This window comes from Macaca thibetana, chromosome 16, assembly GCF_024542745.1.
Source record: "Macaca thibetana thibetana isolate TM-01 chromosome 16, ASM2454274v1, whole genome shotgun sequence".
Classification (NCBI taxonomy): Eukaryota; Metazoa; Chordata; class Mammalia; order Primates; family Cercopithecidae; genus Macaca; species Macaca thibetana.
In genome coordinates, this window is record NC_065593.1 from 59436197 (window position 1) to 59454390 (window position 18194).

Below are 18194 nucleotides of genomic sequence, written 5' to 3' on the forward strand. Positions count from 1 at the left end.
CCTGCCTCAGTCTCCTGAGGAGCTGGGACTACAGGGGCCCACCACCACGCCCGGCTAATCTTTTTGTATTTGTAGTAGAGATGGAGTTTCACCATGTTAGCCAGGATGATCTCGATCTCCTGACCTTGTGATCCGCCTGCCTCGGCCTCCCAAAGTGCTGGGATTACAGGCGTGAGCCACCGCACCCAGCCACCATGCGCCCTTTTAACTGAGCCATCAATGCCATGGCATTTATCAGAGAAGGAATTCCATATTTATATCTATAGAATTCCATATTTAAATATATTTATATATGGAATTACTGGACTAAGGCCTATTCTCTCAAAGCTTAAGTTCTCAGAGTACACTCTCTAGCTAGTAAAAATCACGTTTGGCTGGGCACGGTGGCTCACGTCTTAATCCCAGCACTTTGGGAGGCTAAGATGGGCGGATTGCTTGAGCCCACGAGTTTGAGACCAGACTGGGCAACATAGCAAGACCAGTCTCTCCAAAAAAAAATACGAAAAATTAGCCAGGCATGGTGGCACACGCCTGTAGGCCCAGCTACTTGGGGGACTGAGGGGGAGGATCAGTTGAGCTCTGGGGGTTGAGGCTGTAGTGAGCTGAGATCGTGCCATTGCACTCCAGCCTGGGTGACAGAGCGAGATCCTGTCTCAAAAAAAAAATATGTTTACAAAAACAAAAAAATAAATACTTTATAAAGTTCTTAGGACTTCTGTCTTTGTCCAAGGTGGAATGACAGGGACTAAATTTACATTCTCCCGTATCTGCCTAAAGCAACATATGAACAACATAAACAGTAAAACAACCATTTTCAAGACACCGGACAGTGGGGGGCAGGGAGCGGAAAGCAACAACCAGTTGACCCCAGCTCACTTCCTTAAGTTTCAGTGTCACTGTGCAGGGAGGGGAGCCAGGGGAAGCCCAGGACCCCCCAGCTGAGGAGGCAGTGCTAGGAGTCCAGGTGACCAAGAGAGCCCAAGTTTATAGACAGAGAACTCAGGCGGGGGACCCCTGAGAGAGGCATGGAGGGGCACAGAGGGCTCTGCGAGAAGGGGAGCGCCCGCGTCTATGGACAGGTGGGCGGAGCGGCTGACAGGCTGGGGATGGCAGCTGGCAGGAGCCTGCAGACGGGGCTCTGGGCGTCATCTCCAGTCAACCATCTGAAAATCTCGAGAGAAGTGACAAGTCCCAGTGGCCTCCTGGTCACTGCACTTGTCCCTGACCCAGCTTCCAGGCCTTTGCTGCCCCTCTGTTCCCAGTCGCAGCCCTTCTTCTGGCTTCGTGTTCTCTCCTTTCCCTTAATTAAAAATGCTTTCCGGCCGGGCGCAGGGGCTCACACCTGTAATCCCAACACTTTGGGAGGCCGAGACCGGCAGATCACCTGAGCTCAAGACCAGCTGGCCAACATGGTGAACCCCCGTCTCTACTAAAAATGCAAAAGTTAGCCGGGGGTGGTGGCAGGCTTCTGTAATCCCAGCTACTCGGGAGACTGACGCAGGAGAACTGCTTGACCCCGGGAAGCAGAGGTTGCAGTGAGCCGAGATTACACCACTGCACTCCAGCCTGAGCGACAGACTCCATCTCAAAAAACAAACAAAAAAATCTGCAAGTGAGTGGGTAAGTCACACTGAGCTCAAAGGAGAAGCCAACACATCTTTAACCAACCAGGGACAGAACCCAAAGTCAGTGTCACTGAACCTCGAGGCTGGGGAGGGGCCATTGCGGAGCAGAGGCCCTCACTGCCCAGGCAAAGTCTGTGGTCTCCAGAGAGACACGCCCAGTACTGCAGGGCTGGCACCTGCACTCTGGAAGGGTGAGCAGACAGCCTCCTGCCACGACTTACCTCCTGAGCCCAAAAGTGAAGATTTTATGAACAGACAGCGGTTGACGTGCTCGCCCTCCTTCTGCTGGCGCTTGTAGATGAACTCAAACTCAGCAGAGCCCTTGTTATTACAAATGACGTACTTGTAAGGAATGTATTTATTTAGGTATTTCTTGGAAATGACGGCGCTGCCTTCAACAAGAATGCCATCACGATGTAAGTCTCTGGGAATGAACAGGATACAGTTGGTTATCCAAAATTCCCATCCCGGAAATTTTAGTTCTTCTCAAACACAGCATGGAGTGCAAAGCTACAAATTGATGTGGACTAAGAGGAGGCTTCTAGAACAAGAAAATAAACCCTGGCAAAGCTGGGTTCCGCGGCCCATGCCTGAAATCCCAACACCATGGGAGGCTGAGGTGGGAGGACTTCTCGAGTTCAGAGGTCAAGGCTGCATTGACCTGGGATCCCACCACTGCAGTCCAGCCTGGGTGACAGAGCAAGATTCTGTCTTGGATAAACAAAGCTGGGCACGGTGGCCCAGGAGATTGAGGCTGCAGTGAGTCATGATTGTACTCCCGCCTAGGCAACAGAGCAAGATCCCCTCTCTAAAAAAACAGTGTAATAAAGAAAGATTACTTTAAAAAAAAAAAAAAAAAGGTCCATGATGGAATGTGACACAGAAATGCATGGCCAGGAAGAGCTGTCTGAAATAGTCATCTTCCAAAAGCCAAAGGATGTCGTCAACTCACTTGATAAAAATTATTTAAAGGCTGGACGCAGTGGCTCATGCCTGTAATCCCAGCACTTTGGGAGGCCTAGGCAGGCGGATCACCTGAGGTCAGGAGTTTGAGACTAGCCTGGCCAGCATTTAGTAGAAACTCCATCTCTACTAAAAATACAAAAATTAGCCGGGCATGGTGGCGGGCGCCTGTAATCCCAGCTACTTGGGAGGCTGAGGCATGAGAATCGTTTGAACCCAGGAGGCAGAGGCTGCAGTGAGCCGAGATCGCGCCACTGCACTCCAGCCTGGGTGACACAGCAAGACTCTGTCTCAAAAAAAAAAAAAAAATTTTTTTTTAAATACATGTCACAGATTAGGCATCCTATGCCTTGCCTGAGGGATTCCTCCCAAGCCTACAGACATGCGCACCTGGTGCAGTGCAGCTCACAGACATTCCTGCTCCATTTCGGCTCGCCGAGTTCTTCTCCGCCTCTGATGAAGACTTTATGGTGGTCGGGATTGAATGAGAAATGATTAGAGATGATGGCGTGGAAGTACACGGTGACTCCTCTGCCCGGGCTCAGCGTCCTGGTGGAAAACCAAAACAGAAATCTGATTCCTGCGAGATCTGTCCACCCGCCATGTACATGCACGCACATGCACACACACATGTGCACACGGGTACACGCACACGTACGCACAAGCACATGCACACGCGCGCACACACATCTGTGCACGTGCACAAGCACGAACACACGCACATGCACACACACACACGCACATGGTCCTTGTGTTCCTAATGCACACTATCACACCCTAGCAAAAATGCAAGCACATCCATGTCTGACACACGACCCCCTGTGGGGTTGTCTCTTCCCTGTCTCCAAAATGGAGGAAGAAGAGGTGGCCAATCCCTGCCCATCTCTGAAGTGTTGCGGGCAGTGGCAAGAGGCACCAGCAGGTGTCCGAGCCAGAACAGCCCCTCTCCTGAGTTCCAAAAGGCCCACGCGGGCTCCAGGACCCCAGGGGCTATTAGGAAACAAGAAACTGGCACAGGTGCCCGCCCCCGTCCACCTCCTAAGTGGTTCCCTTTTCCCCCAAAGTTAAACTTGCCAAAACAGTTGACTAGAGGGCAGCCTGGATATCCCCTGGGAGCTGTGCAGGGAGAGGGTGTGCCGGGCTCTCAGGCAGGGTCTCCTTTGCTCCCCTGCGGGGTCATCCCTACCTTGCCTTCACTTCCTGGACACCCGCTTTCTGGTTTTTTTGTTCCTTCTCCTTTTTCGCAGCAGCTGCACTTTTGTTCTTCCCCTCTGGCTTCTTGGGGTCTTCAGGCTCCCCTTGCTCATTTTTACCGACTTTTTCTCCAGCAGTAGCCGTCTCGTCCTTGGTCTTGGTCTCAGCTTCCTGGAACAAGGAACCAAACCCCGACCTTCAAGGCTGGCCTCCACATTTTCTTTTTCTTTTTTTTTTTTTTGAGACAGAGTCTCGCTCTTATTCCCCAGGCTGGAGTGCAGTACTGCAGTCTCAGCAGCTCACTGCAACCTCCACCTCCCAGGCTCAAGCAATTCTCCTGCCACAGCCTCCCGAGTAGCTGGGACTACAGGCACACAACACCATGGCTGGCTAATTTTTGTATTTTTAGTAGAGACGGGGTTTTACCATGTTGGCCAGACTGGTCTTAAACTCCTGACCTCAGGTGATGCACCCGCCTGGGCCTCCCAAGTGCTGGGATTACAGGTGTGAGCCACCGCGCCCGGCCCAGCCTCCACATCGACCCCTACAGGGGATGCTTCTCACAGCGGACTGAGTGACCACAACCCTTCCCTGCTTGGGACCTTCCAGTGCCGTTGGGGTCACTAATCACAGCCTCCAGAGGCGCCACTCTCCATCCTCATTGGTGGCCTCTCCTCCCCCAACTCCTCCTGGGAGCACTGGTGTCCCTGCTGCTCTGGGAACAGGCCCACCCCACACTACCCCAGGGCCTCTGCACATGACCTTCCCATTGTCTGGGACACATCCCAGACACCTCCGGGACCATCCCTCACCACCTCCTCAGAGAGGCCTTGCCCGGCCACTCGGGCTGTGGGGGGCCACGGTACCTCGGGGCCCACCCCAGTGCCCTCTCCCCTCCCTCCCTCCACGCTCTTCTCACTGCTGAGGTCGGTTTCCTGACTCTCTCTCCTCCAGAAGGTGAGCACCCCGAAGGCCAGGGCTTTGTCTGAATCACGGCTATATCCCCAGCACTTAAATATTCACTGAATAATTAAATGAAAGAGGGGCAGCCGTGGGCAGGACGAGGGCCTCCTGGAGCCGGCAGGCAGGAAGGAGACGCACCTGGCAGTGTGTTTTGGAAGCAGCAGTGGTTGTTGGCGGCTGTTTCATTCTCTGGATCTTCTCTTTCATTTCCTTCCCAGCCCCTTTAACTGCATTGGCTGGCTCAGCTGCAGCATCAACTGCCTGCAAGACCCCAAACACCAGAGCCAAGGTGACCAAATGGACCAGGGTGACTCGGACATGGTTTAAGGGTCAGTAGCTGCCACAAGCCTAGGGACAGGAGGGGCCGGCGTCCCGGGTGGAGGGCAGCCCTCCCACCCCACCCAGGGAGAAGGGCCCAGAGGACACCCTCCCTGGCAGGGAAGCAACGCCAGCACCTTGCAGCAGAGCCCAGGTGCCGAGGGCTCAGTGCCACTCCCGGCCATCTCTCTCGGATGACTCACCGTAGAGGCTGGGGTCCCCGCCTGCTGCCTGGTGGTCTGCGGTTCTGTCCCGGGCTCAGAGCTGCCCCCTTTCGACTCAGGCAACAGGAGCTCCTGGGCAGCATCTTCATTCCCAGAACGGCCTTCACCAGCAGAGGTGGGGGGACCGGCCCCCTCCTGGGACAGGCCTCTGCCCCCAGAGGGGATGGAAGCGTCCTTGTCCTCCCCTTCTGTGTGGTCCTGGGGTTGGCGGCTGCTCTGAGCCTCACCTCCTGTGGCCACTCCTGCTTCTCCCAAAGCCTGAGCCTGCAGGGGGCTGTCACCAACCTTGGTGGGCACGAAGGGACTGTCACCCTCCAGTGGTATGGTGGCTGTGCCCGGGGGCTGGCTTGGCTGGCCAGTCGGGCCACTCTGCTGGGCTTGGCTGTGGGGCCGGGCTGCGTCCTGAGGCTCCGGGTTTGAAAGCAAAGTCAGATGACAGGGGCTGGCAGGAGACAGGGGCAAGGAATCCAGCTCTGAGGAAGCGGAGTTGTTCAGATTCTTATTCTTCTTCCTTTTCTTCTTTTTGCTCTAAACAGAAAGACAGACACTCACTTTACTTCTTAGATTTAGTGTACTCTAGCCCACGTTTCCCTCCAACTTTCTCTCCCATTTCTCAGCTACCTCAAGCTTCGCTCAACCAAAGTGCCTAACACCTGTTAGATCTGCAATTACCTGGAAAGAATGAAATTAAGAAACAAAAGTTGGGGATGGGCAGGGTCAGGGGCAAGTGGCCTTGAAGTGCTTTTACCACACTCAGCACGGTCACGGCCAGGCGGAGACCCTCACACGGGCTCACTGTTTATTGGGCATCCACGGACATGGATATTTATTTATTTATTTGAGACAAGGTCTCCCTCTGTCACCCAGGCTGGAGTGCAGTGGTGCAACCCCGGCTCACTGTAGCCTCGACCTCCTGGGCTCAAGTGATCCTCCCACCTCAGCCTCCTGAGTAGCTGGGACTACAGGTGAGCATCACTGCGCCCAGCTAATTTTTTGTTTGTTTTGTGTAGAAACGGGGTTTCGTCATGTTGCCCAAGCTGGTTTTGAACTCTGGGACTCAGGCGATCTGCCCACCTCGGCCTCCCGAAATCCTGGAGTTACAGGCGTGAACCACCATTCCCAGCTGGTTTTAAAGAATGCTTTGTAGAGACAGAGTCTCACTATGTTGCCCAGGCTGGTCTCCAACACCCAGGCTCAGGCCTCCCAAAGTGTGGGAGTACACACGTGAGCCGCCGTGCCTGGCCTGGTTTTGAACATTAGAAAGCACACGCAGGCTTTCCACATTTTATGCACCTCTATAAAAATATTTCGTACACAAAATTTGAAATGAGAAGGAGGAGACTGAAAAATGAGTAGCAGCTGCCTCCGCACCCTCAGCAGGCACAGCCAGGCTCGAAGGCACATCCAGGTTCAGGGGTACCGTCCCCACCTTGGAACCAGGACTGCAGCTGGTGGGAGGAGGCTGCCAGGACCCTGGGACCCCGCAGGCATCTCCCAGGGGATGGTGCTCAGGGGTGCGTGCTGATCGGGTCACTACAGGAAAGTGACTTGCAGATCCCCTGAAACCTGGTGGTGTGTGATGAGGGCCCCGAACTGCCAGGCAGCAGGTGTGAACCTGTGCCCACTCCACACCCCCCACCTCCTGCACCCACACGCCCGGGAAGACCCACACACACTGAGGTGCAGCCCAGGGGCTAATCTACCCTCTCCTCAGCAACTGGTAGTGAGGGGACTAGGAAGGGCCACAGGGTCCCGTCACTGCCACTTCAGGAGCCCCTCGGCTGATGGCTGGCCCCTGTGTGGCCCCAGGAGGAGGCTGCGTTCCCACCCGCCCAGGGCATGGCGAAGCAGCAGCTGGACAGGGCTGTGCCCCAGGGCTTCCAGGAGGCCAGGCCGACACTGCAAGGCCTTCTCTCTCACACACGACCGCACTTCCTGCCAGAACCAGGGCCAGAAATTCTGATTTTCTCCTCCTTTTTAAATTCAGAGGAAACCCACGCTCAGTGTACACAAAGCACAGGAGGCCCCCCCCGCCCCCCGCCACCTGCCCCCCGACCCGTAACATCTCCCCAGGCCACAGTTCGGCTCTAGCCTCCTGCTCGGCCTGCATCCCTGATGCCGACCCCAGACCACCAACCCACCACACCGCTGAGAGCACCTGGTCCCGTTCCTGGGAGCAAGCACCACCCCTGAAATGACACACTTGGAGCGTTTGGGTGCAGACAGGGAAGACTCACTCCCAGCGCAGCGTGACTCTAAAATGGCGCTTCATTGAGATCTGGCCACTGCACTCCAAGCTGGGCGACAGAGTGAGACTCCATCTCAAATATTGAAAAAAAAATAGGTCGGGCGTGTTGGCTCAGGCCTGTAATCCCAGCACTTTGGGAGGCCGAGGCAGGCAGATCACTGGAGGTCAAGAGATTGCAACCAGCCTGGCCAACATGGTGAAATCCCCCGTCTTTACTAAAAATACAAAAAATTAGCCGGACGTGGTGGCAGGCGCCTGTAATCCCAGCTACTTGGGAGGCTGAGGCAGGAGAATTGCTTGAACCTGGGAGGCAGAGTTTGCAGTGAGCCGAGATTAAGCCACTGCACTCCATCCCGAGCAATAGAGCAAGACTCCATCTCAAAAAAAAAAAAAAAAAAAAAAAAAAAAAAAAAAAAAAAAAAAGCACCTGCAGAAGCAACCGCAGCAGAAGAGTCCGGGGCTGGGGCCCAGCACTGGAGAGTGGCATCATCAGGGCAGGTGTCAGCCTCTGAATGACAGGCTGGTCAGCTGCCGGGGACCTGCTGAAAGGGGGAAGCAAGAGGCCGTCAAGAAACAGGCAGGTGCTGCACAACCCCTCACTGCAGGCACCCATCGGCCTCAGTATGCTGAGGAGACCTGGCAGGTGGGGTCCGAGCCCTGAAGACAGCCTAGCCTCGGAGAGGCGATGACACCGTCCCTGCCCGGCCAGCTGCCTGGTGCCTCTGGGGCTGCCACGCAGTGATGTCTGGGCTGGGTTTAGAGGGCCTGCCTGAGTTCCCATCCAGCTCACCCCATGCCACACTGGCTGGGCAACCCCAGGTGGGTCACTGAGCCACCGTGGGTCTCAGTTTCCCCATCTTTAAAGTGGAGACAGCAGATGTCTCCACATCACAGCATCACTGAGGGTGACCAAATGGGACGAAGCACACAGAGAGTTGTAGGACACTGTCTGGCACACGCAAGGCCCCCATCGGTGATGCTGTGGTCACGGTCACTGTCCACACACAGCAGGTGTTTGTGGCCACCTGGTGACAGCACAGGATGGCCTATCCTGGGGGATGGTCCCTTGGCTCTCCCTGTTCTCGGCCGCATGGTTTCAGTACCATCAGCTTTACTCCAGCCCCAGGGGCAGCTCTTGTGCGTGGGCTGATGTCAACCACTGCGGTCTATCATCCTGGCCACAGGGACCCACTGGGGGATTGGCCCGTGAGCCAATCAGAGCCAATGAGATTTGAGGAAGCGCTTCCTCTCTCCAGAGGAATCACTCACCAGAGGAGGCGCTCTCTTGTCCCCTGAATGACAGAGTAGCAGGTGGATCACAGGGAAGCCACTGTGTGGCACGAGGGAGTGACGGGAAACAGCTGGTGAGAGGCTCGGTGGGGGAGCCATGTCCGGAAGGCAGAGCAGACAGGGCCAGAGACGCCTGCACCAAGCCTCGCCTGCAGCCTCGGGGCTCATCAGGTGTGTCCATAATAAACTCCCTCAATGGGATTAGCCAGGTGGAGCTGGGCTTTCCATTATTTGAAATGGAGTCTCACTCTGTCATCCAGGCTGGAGCGTAGTGGCATAATCTCAGCTCACTGCAACCTGTTTCCTGGGTTCATGCAATTCTCCTGCCTCAGCCTCCTGAGTAGCTGGGATTACAGGCTCAGGCCACCACGCCCAGCTAATTTTTGTTCTGTTTTTGGTTTCTGTTTTGTTTTGTTGTTTTTTTGAGACGAAGTTTCGCTCTTGTTGCCCAGGCTGGAGTGCAATGGCATGATCTGAGCCCATTGCAACCTCCACCTCCCAGGTTCAAGGGATTATCCTGCCTCAGCCTCCCGAGTAGCTGGGATTACAGGCACCTGCCATCATGCCTAGCTTTTTTTTTTTTTTTTTTTTTTTTTTTGTATTTTTGTACAGACAGGGTTTCACCATGTTGGCCAGGCTGGTCTTGAACTGACCTCAGGTGATCCACCCTCTTCGGCCTCCCAAAGTGCTGGGATTACAGGCGTGAGCTACCGTGCCTGGCCATAATTTTCGTATTTTTAGTACAGATGGGGTTTCACCATGTTGGCCAGCTGGTCTTGAACTCTGACCTCAGGTGATCCACCCACCTCGGCCTCCCAAAGGGCTGCAAGTACACGTGTAAGCCACTGTGCCTGGCCATAACCCAAAGATTTCTAATGGTTAAAATAATCAAACCTCAAATTAAGTTATTCCCTAACTATGAAAGTTGAAAATAAGCCAAGGTCATGGATGCTCTAGCAGCTTCAACGACATAATCAGGCTCTGGCAAAAACTAAGAATCCTCAGGCTCTGGACTGCTGAGTCACAGCTGGGAACAGGAGGAGCCCACTGAGGCAGGCCCCTGACCACCCCCCACCTCCCAACCAGCATGGAAGACGCAGGCCCCCTACTGCTTCTTTCCTTGATGTAGCAAAGGGCTCAGACCTTAGGAACAACTGCCAGCAGCCTTCCCCAGGGCCTGCCTTGCAGGAGGAGTGGCCAGCCAGGAATAAACAGCAGCAGCAGCATGCGGAGGTTGGGCAGAGCACAGGGAGGCTGGAGGCAGGGGCCAGGCCTTACTCCCTCTGCTCACAACATGGGGCTGCGGAAAAACTGCAGTAAACACAGAGGCAACTGCAGGAGAGATCCTTGGAGGGACCATGATCCAGTTCCTGGAAGACCACTGCCCTCAAGCCGCCAGCCCAGACCCTCTTTTCTGTAGAAACAAAACCGACCATCTGACATCATCGCACCTGCAGGCGGGGCTGAGGTCTCGGAGGAGCAGCCCCAGGCTCACCCCTCTCAGCTGTTCCCCTGTGAACTGCCGCCTGGCCCTGAACTGGGGACCGCTTACTTCTCGGTGAGGACTGGCCAAGTGCCCCGGTAGGGGCCCTGCGCTGCTGGTGCCTCCTGCTGTCTGCTTTTCCACTGAACAGTTTCATGGTCTTCTTTGACCCAGAATCTCCAACTATATAAATCATAGTGGTATTTATAATTTTAGCGGGGGGTGAGGCTTAGAAGTATTTACAGAATTTTATAAATATCCCCCTATATTTTCTAGACCTTTTAGGATGCTGTTTTACATTAAAATATTGAATCAGGCCAGGCACGGTGGCTCACACCTGTAATCCCAGCACTTTAACAGGACAAGGCAGGCGGATCACCTGAGGTCAGGAGTTTGAGACCAGCCTGGCCAACATGGCGAAACTCCATCTCTACTAAAAATACAAAAATGAGCCGGGCATGGTGGCGCATGCCTGTAACCCCAGCTACTCTAGAGGCTGAGGCAGGAGAATCGCTTGAACCCAGGAGGCGGAGGTTGCAGGGAGCCGAGATCATGCCACTGCACTCCAGCCTGGGGGACAGAGGGAGAATCTGTCTCAAAAATAAATAAATAAAAAATAAAGTGCACAGGGGACGCTGTGGGTTATGTGCCGATGGCACGCCGTTTCATATCTAGGACTGGGCATCCTCAGATTTTGGTGTCCTCCAGGGTCCTGGAACCGATCCCCTGTGGGTAACGAGAGACCACTGTGTATTTCAGTGTGACTACAAGATGAGTATGAGCGGGACATGTGTGTGTTGGGGGGTGTGTGAGTGGGGTGAGTGGGGTGTGTGTGTGTGTGTTGGGGCGTGTGTGTGAGTAGTTTGTGTGTTGGGTGTGTGTGGTGTGAGTGGGGTGTGTCTTGGGGTGTGTGTGAGTGGTGTGAGTGGGGTATGTATGTGTTGGGGTGTGTGTGTGAGTGGGGTATGTGTGTGTTGGGGTGTGTGGGGGTGTGTGTGAGTGGGGTGTGTGTGTTGGAGGTGAGTGGGGTGTGTGTGTGTGCTGGGTGTGTGTGAGTGGTGTGAGTGGGGTATGTATCTGTGTTGGGGTGTGTGTGTTCAGGGTGAGTGGGTTGTGTGTGTGTGTGTTGGGTGTGTGAGTGGGATGTGTGTGTATTTGGGGGGGTGTGAGTGGTGTGAGTGGTGTGTGTGTGTGTTGGGGGTAAGTGATGTGAGTGGGATATGTGTGTGGTGGGTATGTGAGTGATGTCAGTGGGGTGTGTGTGTTGGAGGTGTATGAGTGGTATGAGTGGGGTGTGTGTTGGGTGTGTGAGTGGTGTGAATGGGATGTGTGTGTATTGGGGGGGGTGTGAGTGGTGTGAGTGGTGTGTGTGTGTGTTGGGGGTAAGTGATGTGAGTGGGATATGTGTGTGGTGGGTATGTGAGTGATGTCAGTGGGGTGTGTGTGTTGGAGGTGTATGAGTGGTGTGAGTGGGGTGTGTGTTGGGGGTGTGAGTGGTGTGAATGGGATGTGTGTGTTGGGGGGTGTGTGTGGTGTGAGTGGGGTATGTGTGTCTTGGGGTGTGTGTGAGTGGTGTGAGTGGGGTATGTATGTGTTGGGGTGTGTGTGTGAGTGGGGTATGTGTGTGTTGGGGTGTGTGTGGGGGGTGTGTGTGAGTGGGGTGTGTGTGTTGGAGGTGAGTGGGGTGTGTGTGTGTGCTGGGTGTGTGTGAGTGGTGTGAGTGGGGTATGTATCTGTGTTGGGGTGTGTGTGTTCGGGGTGAGTGGGTTGTGTGTGTGTGTGTTGGGTGTGTGAGTGGTGTGAGTGGGATGTGTGTGTATTTGGGGGGGTGTGAGTGGTGTGAGTGGTGTGTGTGTTGGGGGTAAGTGATGTGAGTGGGATATGTGTGTGGTGGGTATGTGAGTGATGTCAGTGGGGTGTGTGTGTTGGAGGTGTATGAGTGGTGTGAGTGGGGTGTGTGTTGGGGGTGTGAGTGGTGTGAATGGGATGTGTGTGTATTGGGGGTGAGTGGTGTGAGTGGGATATGTGTGTGGTGGGTATGTGAGTGGTGTGAGTGGGGTGTGTGTGTAGGGTGTGTGTGTTGGGGGTGTGTGAGTGGTGTGAGTGGGGTGTGTGTGTTGGGGTATGAGTGGTGTGAGTGGGGTGTATGTGTGTTGTGAGTGGTGTGAGTGGGATGTGTGTGTTGGGGGTGTGTGAGTGGGGTGTGTGTGTGATATGAGTGGGGTGTGTGTGTGGTGTGAGTGGGGTGTGTGTGTTGGGGGGGTTTGTGAGTGGGGTGTGTGTGTTGTACCCAAATGCTGAGCCCATGGTTCAGACACCCCACTTTCCACACCCGTGTGTACACCGTGACCAACACGCTCCCGTCCGCACATGCCGTGCATCACTCCAGCTCACAACTCATGCTCCGTGCGCATCCCCAGGTTGTGCCTGTTACTCCACGGGAATGTTTCCACCCGTGTATGTTGACAGTTTTACTATAAATTTCCCATCCATTTCTCCTCCTTCTCACATCCGTTAAGTATCTTCTCCAATTGATAGTTTAAAATCTTTCTGTCAGCTTCCAAAACTACAAAACCAGGCTGGGGTGGTGGTTTATGCCTGTAATCCCCTGCACTTTGGGAGGCTGAGGTGGGAGAATCGCTTGAGCCCAGGGGTTTCAGACCAGCCTGGGTAACACAGCAAGACCCCATCTCTACCAAAAATTTTAAAAATTAACTGGGCGTGGTGGTGCTCGCCTGTAGTCCCAGCTACTCGGGAGGCTGAGGCACGAGGATTGCTTGAGCCCAGGAAGTCAAGGCTGCAATGAGCTATGATTTTGCCACAGCACTCCAGCCTGGGACACAGGGCAAGACCCTGTCTCAAAACAAAAACAAAAACCACCAAACCCATTCAGAGCTGTACTATTGTTACACATTAATTAGTTGGTTAAGTTCCTGTGTCACTCTGGGTGACAGCAGACATCTCTGCAGTGCTAAACCTTCCACGTTCTCTCTGGGGAAGGGTCCACCTCTCCAGGGGCTTCACTGTCTGCTGAGCCCCAGAGCCTTCTCCTCGCCAGGCCTATGAATCCGTCCTTTATTTTACAAGCTGCTTCTCATATTTTTGTTGCTATTGAGAATGAGCTCTCCACCCACACCGTGCCTTAGGTCTGAGTAAGTCCAGCCCCATGTGGACGCTGCCTGCATTTCCCAAGAGCTGCAGGAGCGGGCTCACGGCCAAGCCCCAGGCCACAGAGGGAAGAGCACGCCTGCCTCGAACGTTTCTGCGTACACCTGAGACCTAGGACCCACCGCAGGTGGTGGATGCTCAGTAAATCTCTGTTCAATGAACACGTGACCATGTGGATGGGCCGGGGGGAGCGGCGCAGGGAAGGCGGGGAGTGTCGCCCTCTGTAAAACAGTAATAAACTTCACAAATATCACTCTTCAAGGTACGAAGCTCCCTTGCTTTTCCCCAAAAGCCAAAGTTTCATTACATGTGTTAGCTAATTTCATTCTCGATATTATTAGCGAGTCCTGTAATACTTCTAAATGCTATAGAAAAAGTCAGGATTTTGGACAGGCACGGTGGCTCACGTCTGTAATCCCAGCACTTTGGAAGGCCAAGGTGGGTGGATAATTTGAGGCCAGGAGTTCAAGACTAGCCTGGCCAACATGGTGAAACCCCGTCTCTACTAAAAATACACACAAAAAAGTAGCCGGACGAGGTGGCGGGCGCCTGTAGTCTCAGTTACTCAGGAGGGGGAGGCAGGAGAATCGCTTGAACCCGGGAGGCGGAGGTTGCAGTGAGCTGAGATCGTGCCACTGCACTCCAGCCTGGGTGACAGAGCGAGACTCCGTCTCAAAAAAAGGAAAGAGAGAAAGAAAAAGTCAGGATTTCAACTTCCAGAAACCAGAGACTAAACTGAGCAGGGTTTCCACTACACCCCCATGCGGCGAGCGCCATCCAAGACCTTGTGTTCAGTCAGAGGCCTGGTCCGGCCCCCGCCTGCCTGGGCCCGGCCCTCTCAGCCCCTCAGGCTCCCCTCCTGCTGTCTGTGATGAAGCCTGTGTTGCCAGTGGACCTTTAGCCAGGTGAGTGCAACCAGGTTAAGTTTCTCCAGGTGTCCAAGGGGACAGCTGCATGGAGTAAAAAGGCGAGTGGAAGGATGGGGGCCAGAAGGGCAAGCACAACAAAGCGGAAATTCACCGCTAGCAAAATGTCCTCAGAGTCACAAGAGCCAAGCCTGAATCAGCGTTGCTCTGTCACAGCCCAAGGGTGACCTGAGAACGCCAGTCCTGGGCAGCCTTCCTTGGCTGGCGGGGACTCCAGGGCCGGAAGCGCGAGGTGGCTGTGCCGGCATGCACGGGGCGGGGCGGGGAGCGTACTGCCCAACTGTTGACTCAGACTACCTGCTCACAGTCTGCAGAAGGCACGCCGGCGACCTCAAGCGGGGCTGCGTCCTGCTTCCTTCTCTTGCGGGGTATGGCATGAGCAGCTTCCCACTCATCGGATATGAGGTCTACAGTAGCATCTACCAAAAACTCTGACGCAGCTCCCTGTTGAAACACGACCCCCTTCAGACAGGGCAGGGCTGTGCACCCCACGCACAGCTCTAGCAGACTCCCAAAGACCCCACCTCAGGGGTCACCTGCTCTCAGAAAGGCCCAGGCAGGGACATCCACGTGTGGGCACTGACCAGCTCCCCAGCACCCTCTGCATCCAGGGCCCACGGGCAGGAGGGTGTGGGGACACCAAGAAGCAGCTCCTGCAGACATGCAGGGCAAATCCACGTAAGAGAAGAACTGCCCACACCAGAGGTGGCACCCTGCCAGGCTCCAGGGACCCTGCCAGGCTCACAGCACCCTGCCAAGCTCCCAGCACCCTACCAGGTTCCTGGCGCCCCTGGGCCTCCACACAAATGCCTTGGCTTGTGCTCAGAGCACAGATGCACTGCAGAGACCAACCCAGAAGCTACAGGCAGGCCCGGGCACCCCAGGTCCAGCCAGGCCAGGCCTCCTGAACCCCTAGAGCCAGAGGCGGGCAGTCTGGCCCCGCAGCGGGCATGCTCATCCGGCACCTCCCTCCCACACTGGGCATCACCAGGAGACCTCACAGCAAGACGCCCAGCAGGAAGCTGAGGAAGGGAAGCTCCAGCAGGAGCTTCGAACCCAAATGGCCCCGGCTGCAGCAGAGTCTCCTCCTCCCTCACCGCAGGAAGTACAACCCAGCAGCCAAACCCAGCAGCCAAACCCAGCAGCCTCTCCAGAGGAAGAATCCACAAAGGGCACCCGGTTAGTCGGCAACCAGCGGCCACCAAGGGAGAGACCAAGTGGAGAACGGCTGTGCCAAGGGACAGGCGCGGGCCCCTCTCTGCACCCTCTCCCTCTCCACCCACCCCATGACTGCGGGTAAAGACTGACCACCTGACTCTGCTGCGGGGTGAGGCTGGCCACGAAGCTCGCTGGGGCCACCTCCCTTGGCTCCGGGCACCCTCCTCACCATGGTTAGAATGCAGCGTCTGTGCTTAGAGAACCGTTCTCTAGAACGCGTACACCGCTCTCAGCTTCAGAATTCAACAGGTTCCCCGTGGGATTGGGAAAACACACAAAAGCCCCTGTAAGCTCGTCACCAGAGACACCCCAGCGGCGTTCACCTGTGCATTCACTCTGAACTTCTCTCATGTGTGGATATGTGTATATTTAGCCGTTTTTTTTTTTTTTTTTTTTTTTGAGACAGTCTCACTGTCACCCAGGCTGGAGTGCAGTGGCTCAATCTCGGCTCACTGCAACCTCTGCGTCCTGGGTTCAAGTGATTCCCCTGCCTCAACCTCCCAAGTAGCTGGGCTTACAGGCAAGCACCAGCACACTCAGCTAATTTTTGTATTTTTAGTAGAGAGGGGGTTTCCCCATGTTGGTCAGACTGGTCTCAAACTCCTGACCTCAAGTGATCCACGCGCCTCAGCCTCCCAAAGTGCTGGGATTACAGGTGAGAAGCCACCACCCCCGGCCCTAGTTCCCATTTTCTTCACCCCAGAAGGAAACCCCACAGCAATGACTCCCTACTCCCCACTCCTCCCAGCCAACCACTAATCTGTGTTCTGTCTCCATGGGTGAGTCTATCGTGGATATTTCGCATCAATGGGATCATACATGGCCTCTTGTATCTGGCTTCTTTCATTTAGCATGTTTTTGAGGTCCATCCACACTGCAGCACGGATCCATATCATATTCTTTTTTTTTTTTTTTTTTTGGAGACTGAGTCTCACTCTGTTGACAGACTAGAGTGCAGTGGTGCGATCTCGGCTCACTGCAACCTCCACCTCCCAGGTTCAAGTGATTCTCCTGCCTCAGCCTCCTGAGTAGCTGGGACTACAGGCATGTGTCCCCATGCCCACCTAAATTTTTTTTGTATTTTTAGTAGAGACGGGGTTTCACCATGTTGGCCAGGATGTTCTCGATCTCCTGACCTCATGATCCACCCACCTCAGCCTCCCAAAGGGCTGGGATGACAGGCGTGAGCCACCGCGCCCAGCCTAGGATAATTTTATGTGTAACTTTTGGATCAACTGCCTTGCTGTTTCCTTAGTGGCTGCAGCATCTGACATTCCCACCCACACTGTACAACACTTACAACTTCTCCACATCCTCATCAACACTTCTTACTTTCCTTCCTTCCTTCTTTCTCTCTCTTTTTGATGCAGGATCTCACAGTCACCCTGTGAGCCACTGTGTCCGGCCTCTTTTTTTGTTCCCTTGTTCATGTTGGTTTTCTCTTGTTCAAGATTCCCTAGTAAATGTCTTCATTCTTATCACACCTTCAGTGTCAACTCTACATTTTACAAATTCAAGCAGATTCCACTAATAAAAAAATTTTAAAACGTTAAAAAAAATAAATAAATAAATAATAGGCCAGGCACGGTGGCTCACACCTCTAATCCCAGCATTTTGGGAGGCTGAGGCGGGCAGATCACCTGAAGTCAGGGGTTCAAGACCAGCCTGACCAAGATGGAGAAACCCTGTTCTACTAAAAATACAATATCAGCCGGGCGTGGTGGTGCACACCTGTAATCCCAGCTACTTGGGAGGCTGATGCAGGAGAATCGCTTGAACCCGGGAGGTGGAGGCAGCTGTGAGCCGAGATCACGCCATTGCACTACAGCCTGGGCAACAGGAGCGAAACTCTTCTCAAAAATAAATAAATAAATAAATAAATAAATAAATAAATAAATAAATAAATAAAACAAAAAATAAAAGTAAAAATAAATAAATAATAAATTCTCTGTTCCTTTAGCTTGTTGCCAATTAGTGGTTTGATAGCAATTTCCTTAAACACCCACAGCCAAAAGGAAAAAAAAACAAAACTGGCCAGGCGCAGTGGCTCACACCTGTAATCCCAGTGCTTTGGGAGGCCGAGGCAGGTGGATCACAAGGTCAGGAGATCGAGACCCTCCTGGCTAACACGGTGAAATCCCGTCTCTACTAAAAATACAAAAAATTAGCAGGGCGTGGTGGCTCACACCTGTAGTCCCAGCTACTCGGGAGGCTGAGGTAGGAGAATCGGTTGAACCTGGGAGGCAGAGCTTGCAGTGAGCTGAGATTGCACCACTGCACTCCAGCCTGGGCGACAGAGCGAGACTCCGTCTCAAAAACAAAACAAACAAACAAACAAAAAACTCTCTCAGTCTTTGTAGACTGGCCCTGAGTTGGGGCACCCCTCCCACACTTAGCCTTCCTTCTAGCCTGCCCCGAGGTCTTCTCAGGTCTTTTTTGAGTAGGTGTCCTGCTTGAGCATTTGTGTGGCTTTCTAGATTCCTCATTATTCATAGGAACTTCTCAAAATTTTATTCCCCCAAGTAACTCAATTCTTAGCTTTTCCTGTCTTTAGACGGGTTTATTGTTTGCCCC

The 18194-nt window shown here is 54.0% G+C and overlaps 2 protein-coding genes across 5 annotated transcripts in view; one reads left to right on the plus strand and one right to left on the minus strand.

Moving 5' to 3' along the window:
- RNF213 (ring finger protein 213) overlaps nt 1-18194 on the minus strand; it is a 322271-nt gene that overhangs the window by 287760 nt on the left and 16317 nt on the right. For 3 of the 4 annotated variants that reach the window (XM_050763979.1, XM_050763977.1, XM_050763978.1), the window contains 6 exons: nt 14700-14846; nt 5267-5815; nt 4884-5006; nt 3775-3953; nt 2979-3137; nt 1847-2049 (listed from right to left, as the gene is read on the minus strand). In XM_050763979.1, coding sequence (XP_050619936.1) covers nt 1847-2049; nt 2979-3137; nt 3775-3953; nt 4884-5006; nt 5267-5815; nt 14700-14846 — 1360 coding nt within the window. The remainder of the gene's footprint in view (nt 1-1846; nt 2050-2978; nt 3138-3774; nt 3954-4883; nt 5007-5266; nt 5816-14699; nt 14847-18194) is intronic. The other variant, XM_050763981.1, reaches the window with a different exon arrangement.
- EIF4A3 (eukaryotic translation initiation factor 4A3) overlaps nt 1-18194 on the plus strand; it is a 321735-nt gene that overhangs the window by 144306 nt on the left and 159235 nt on the right. The gene's annotated exons all lie outside the window — the stretch shown is intronic.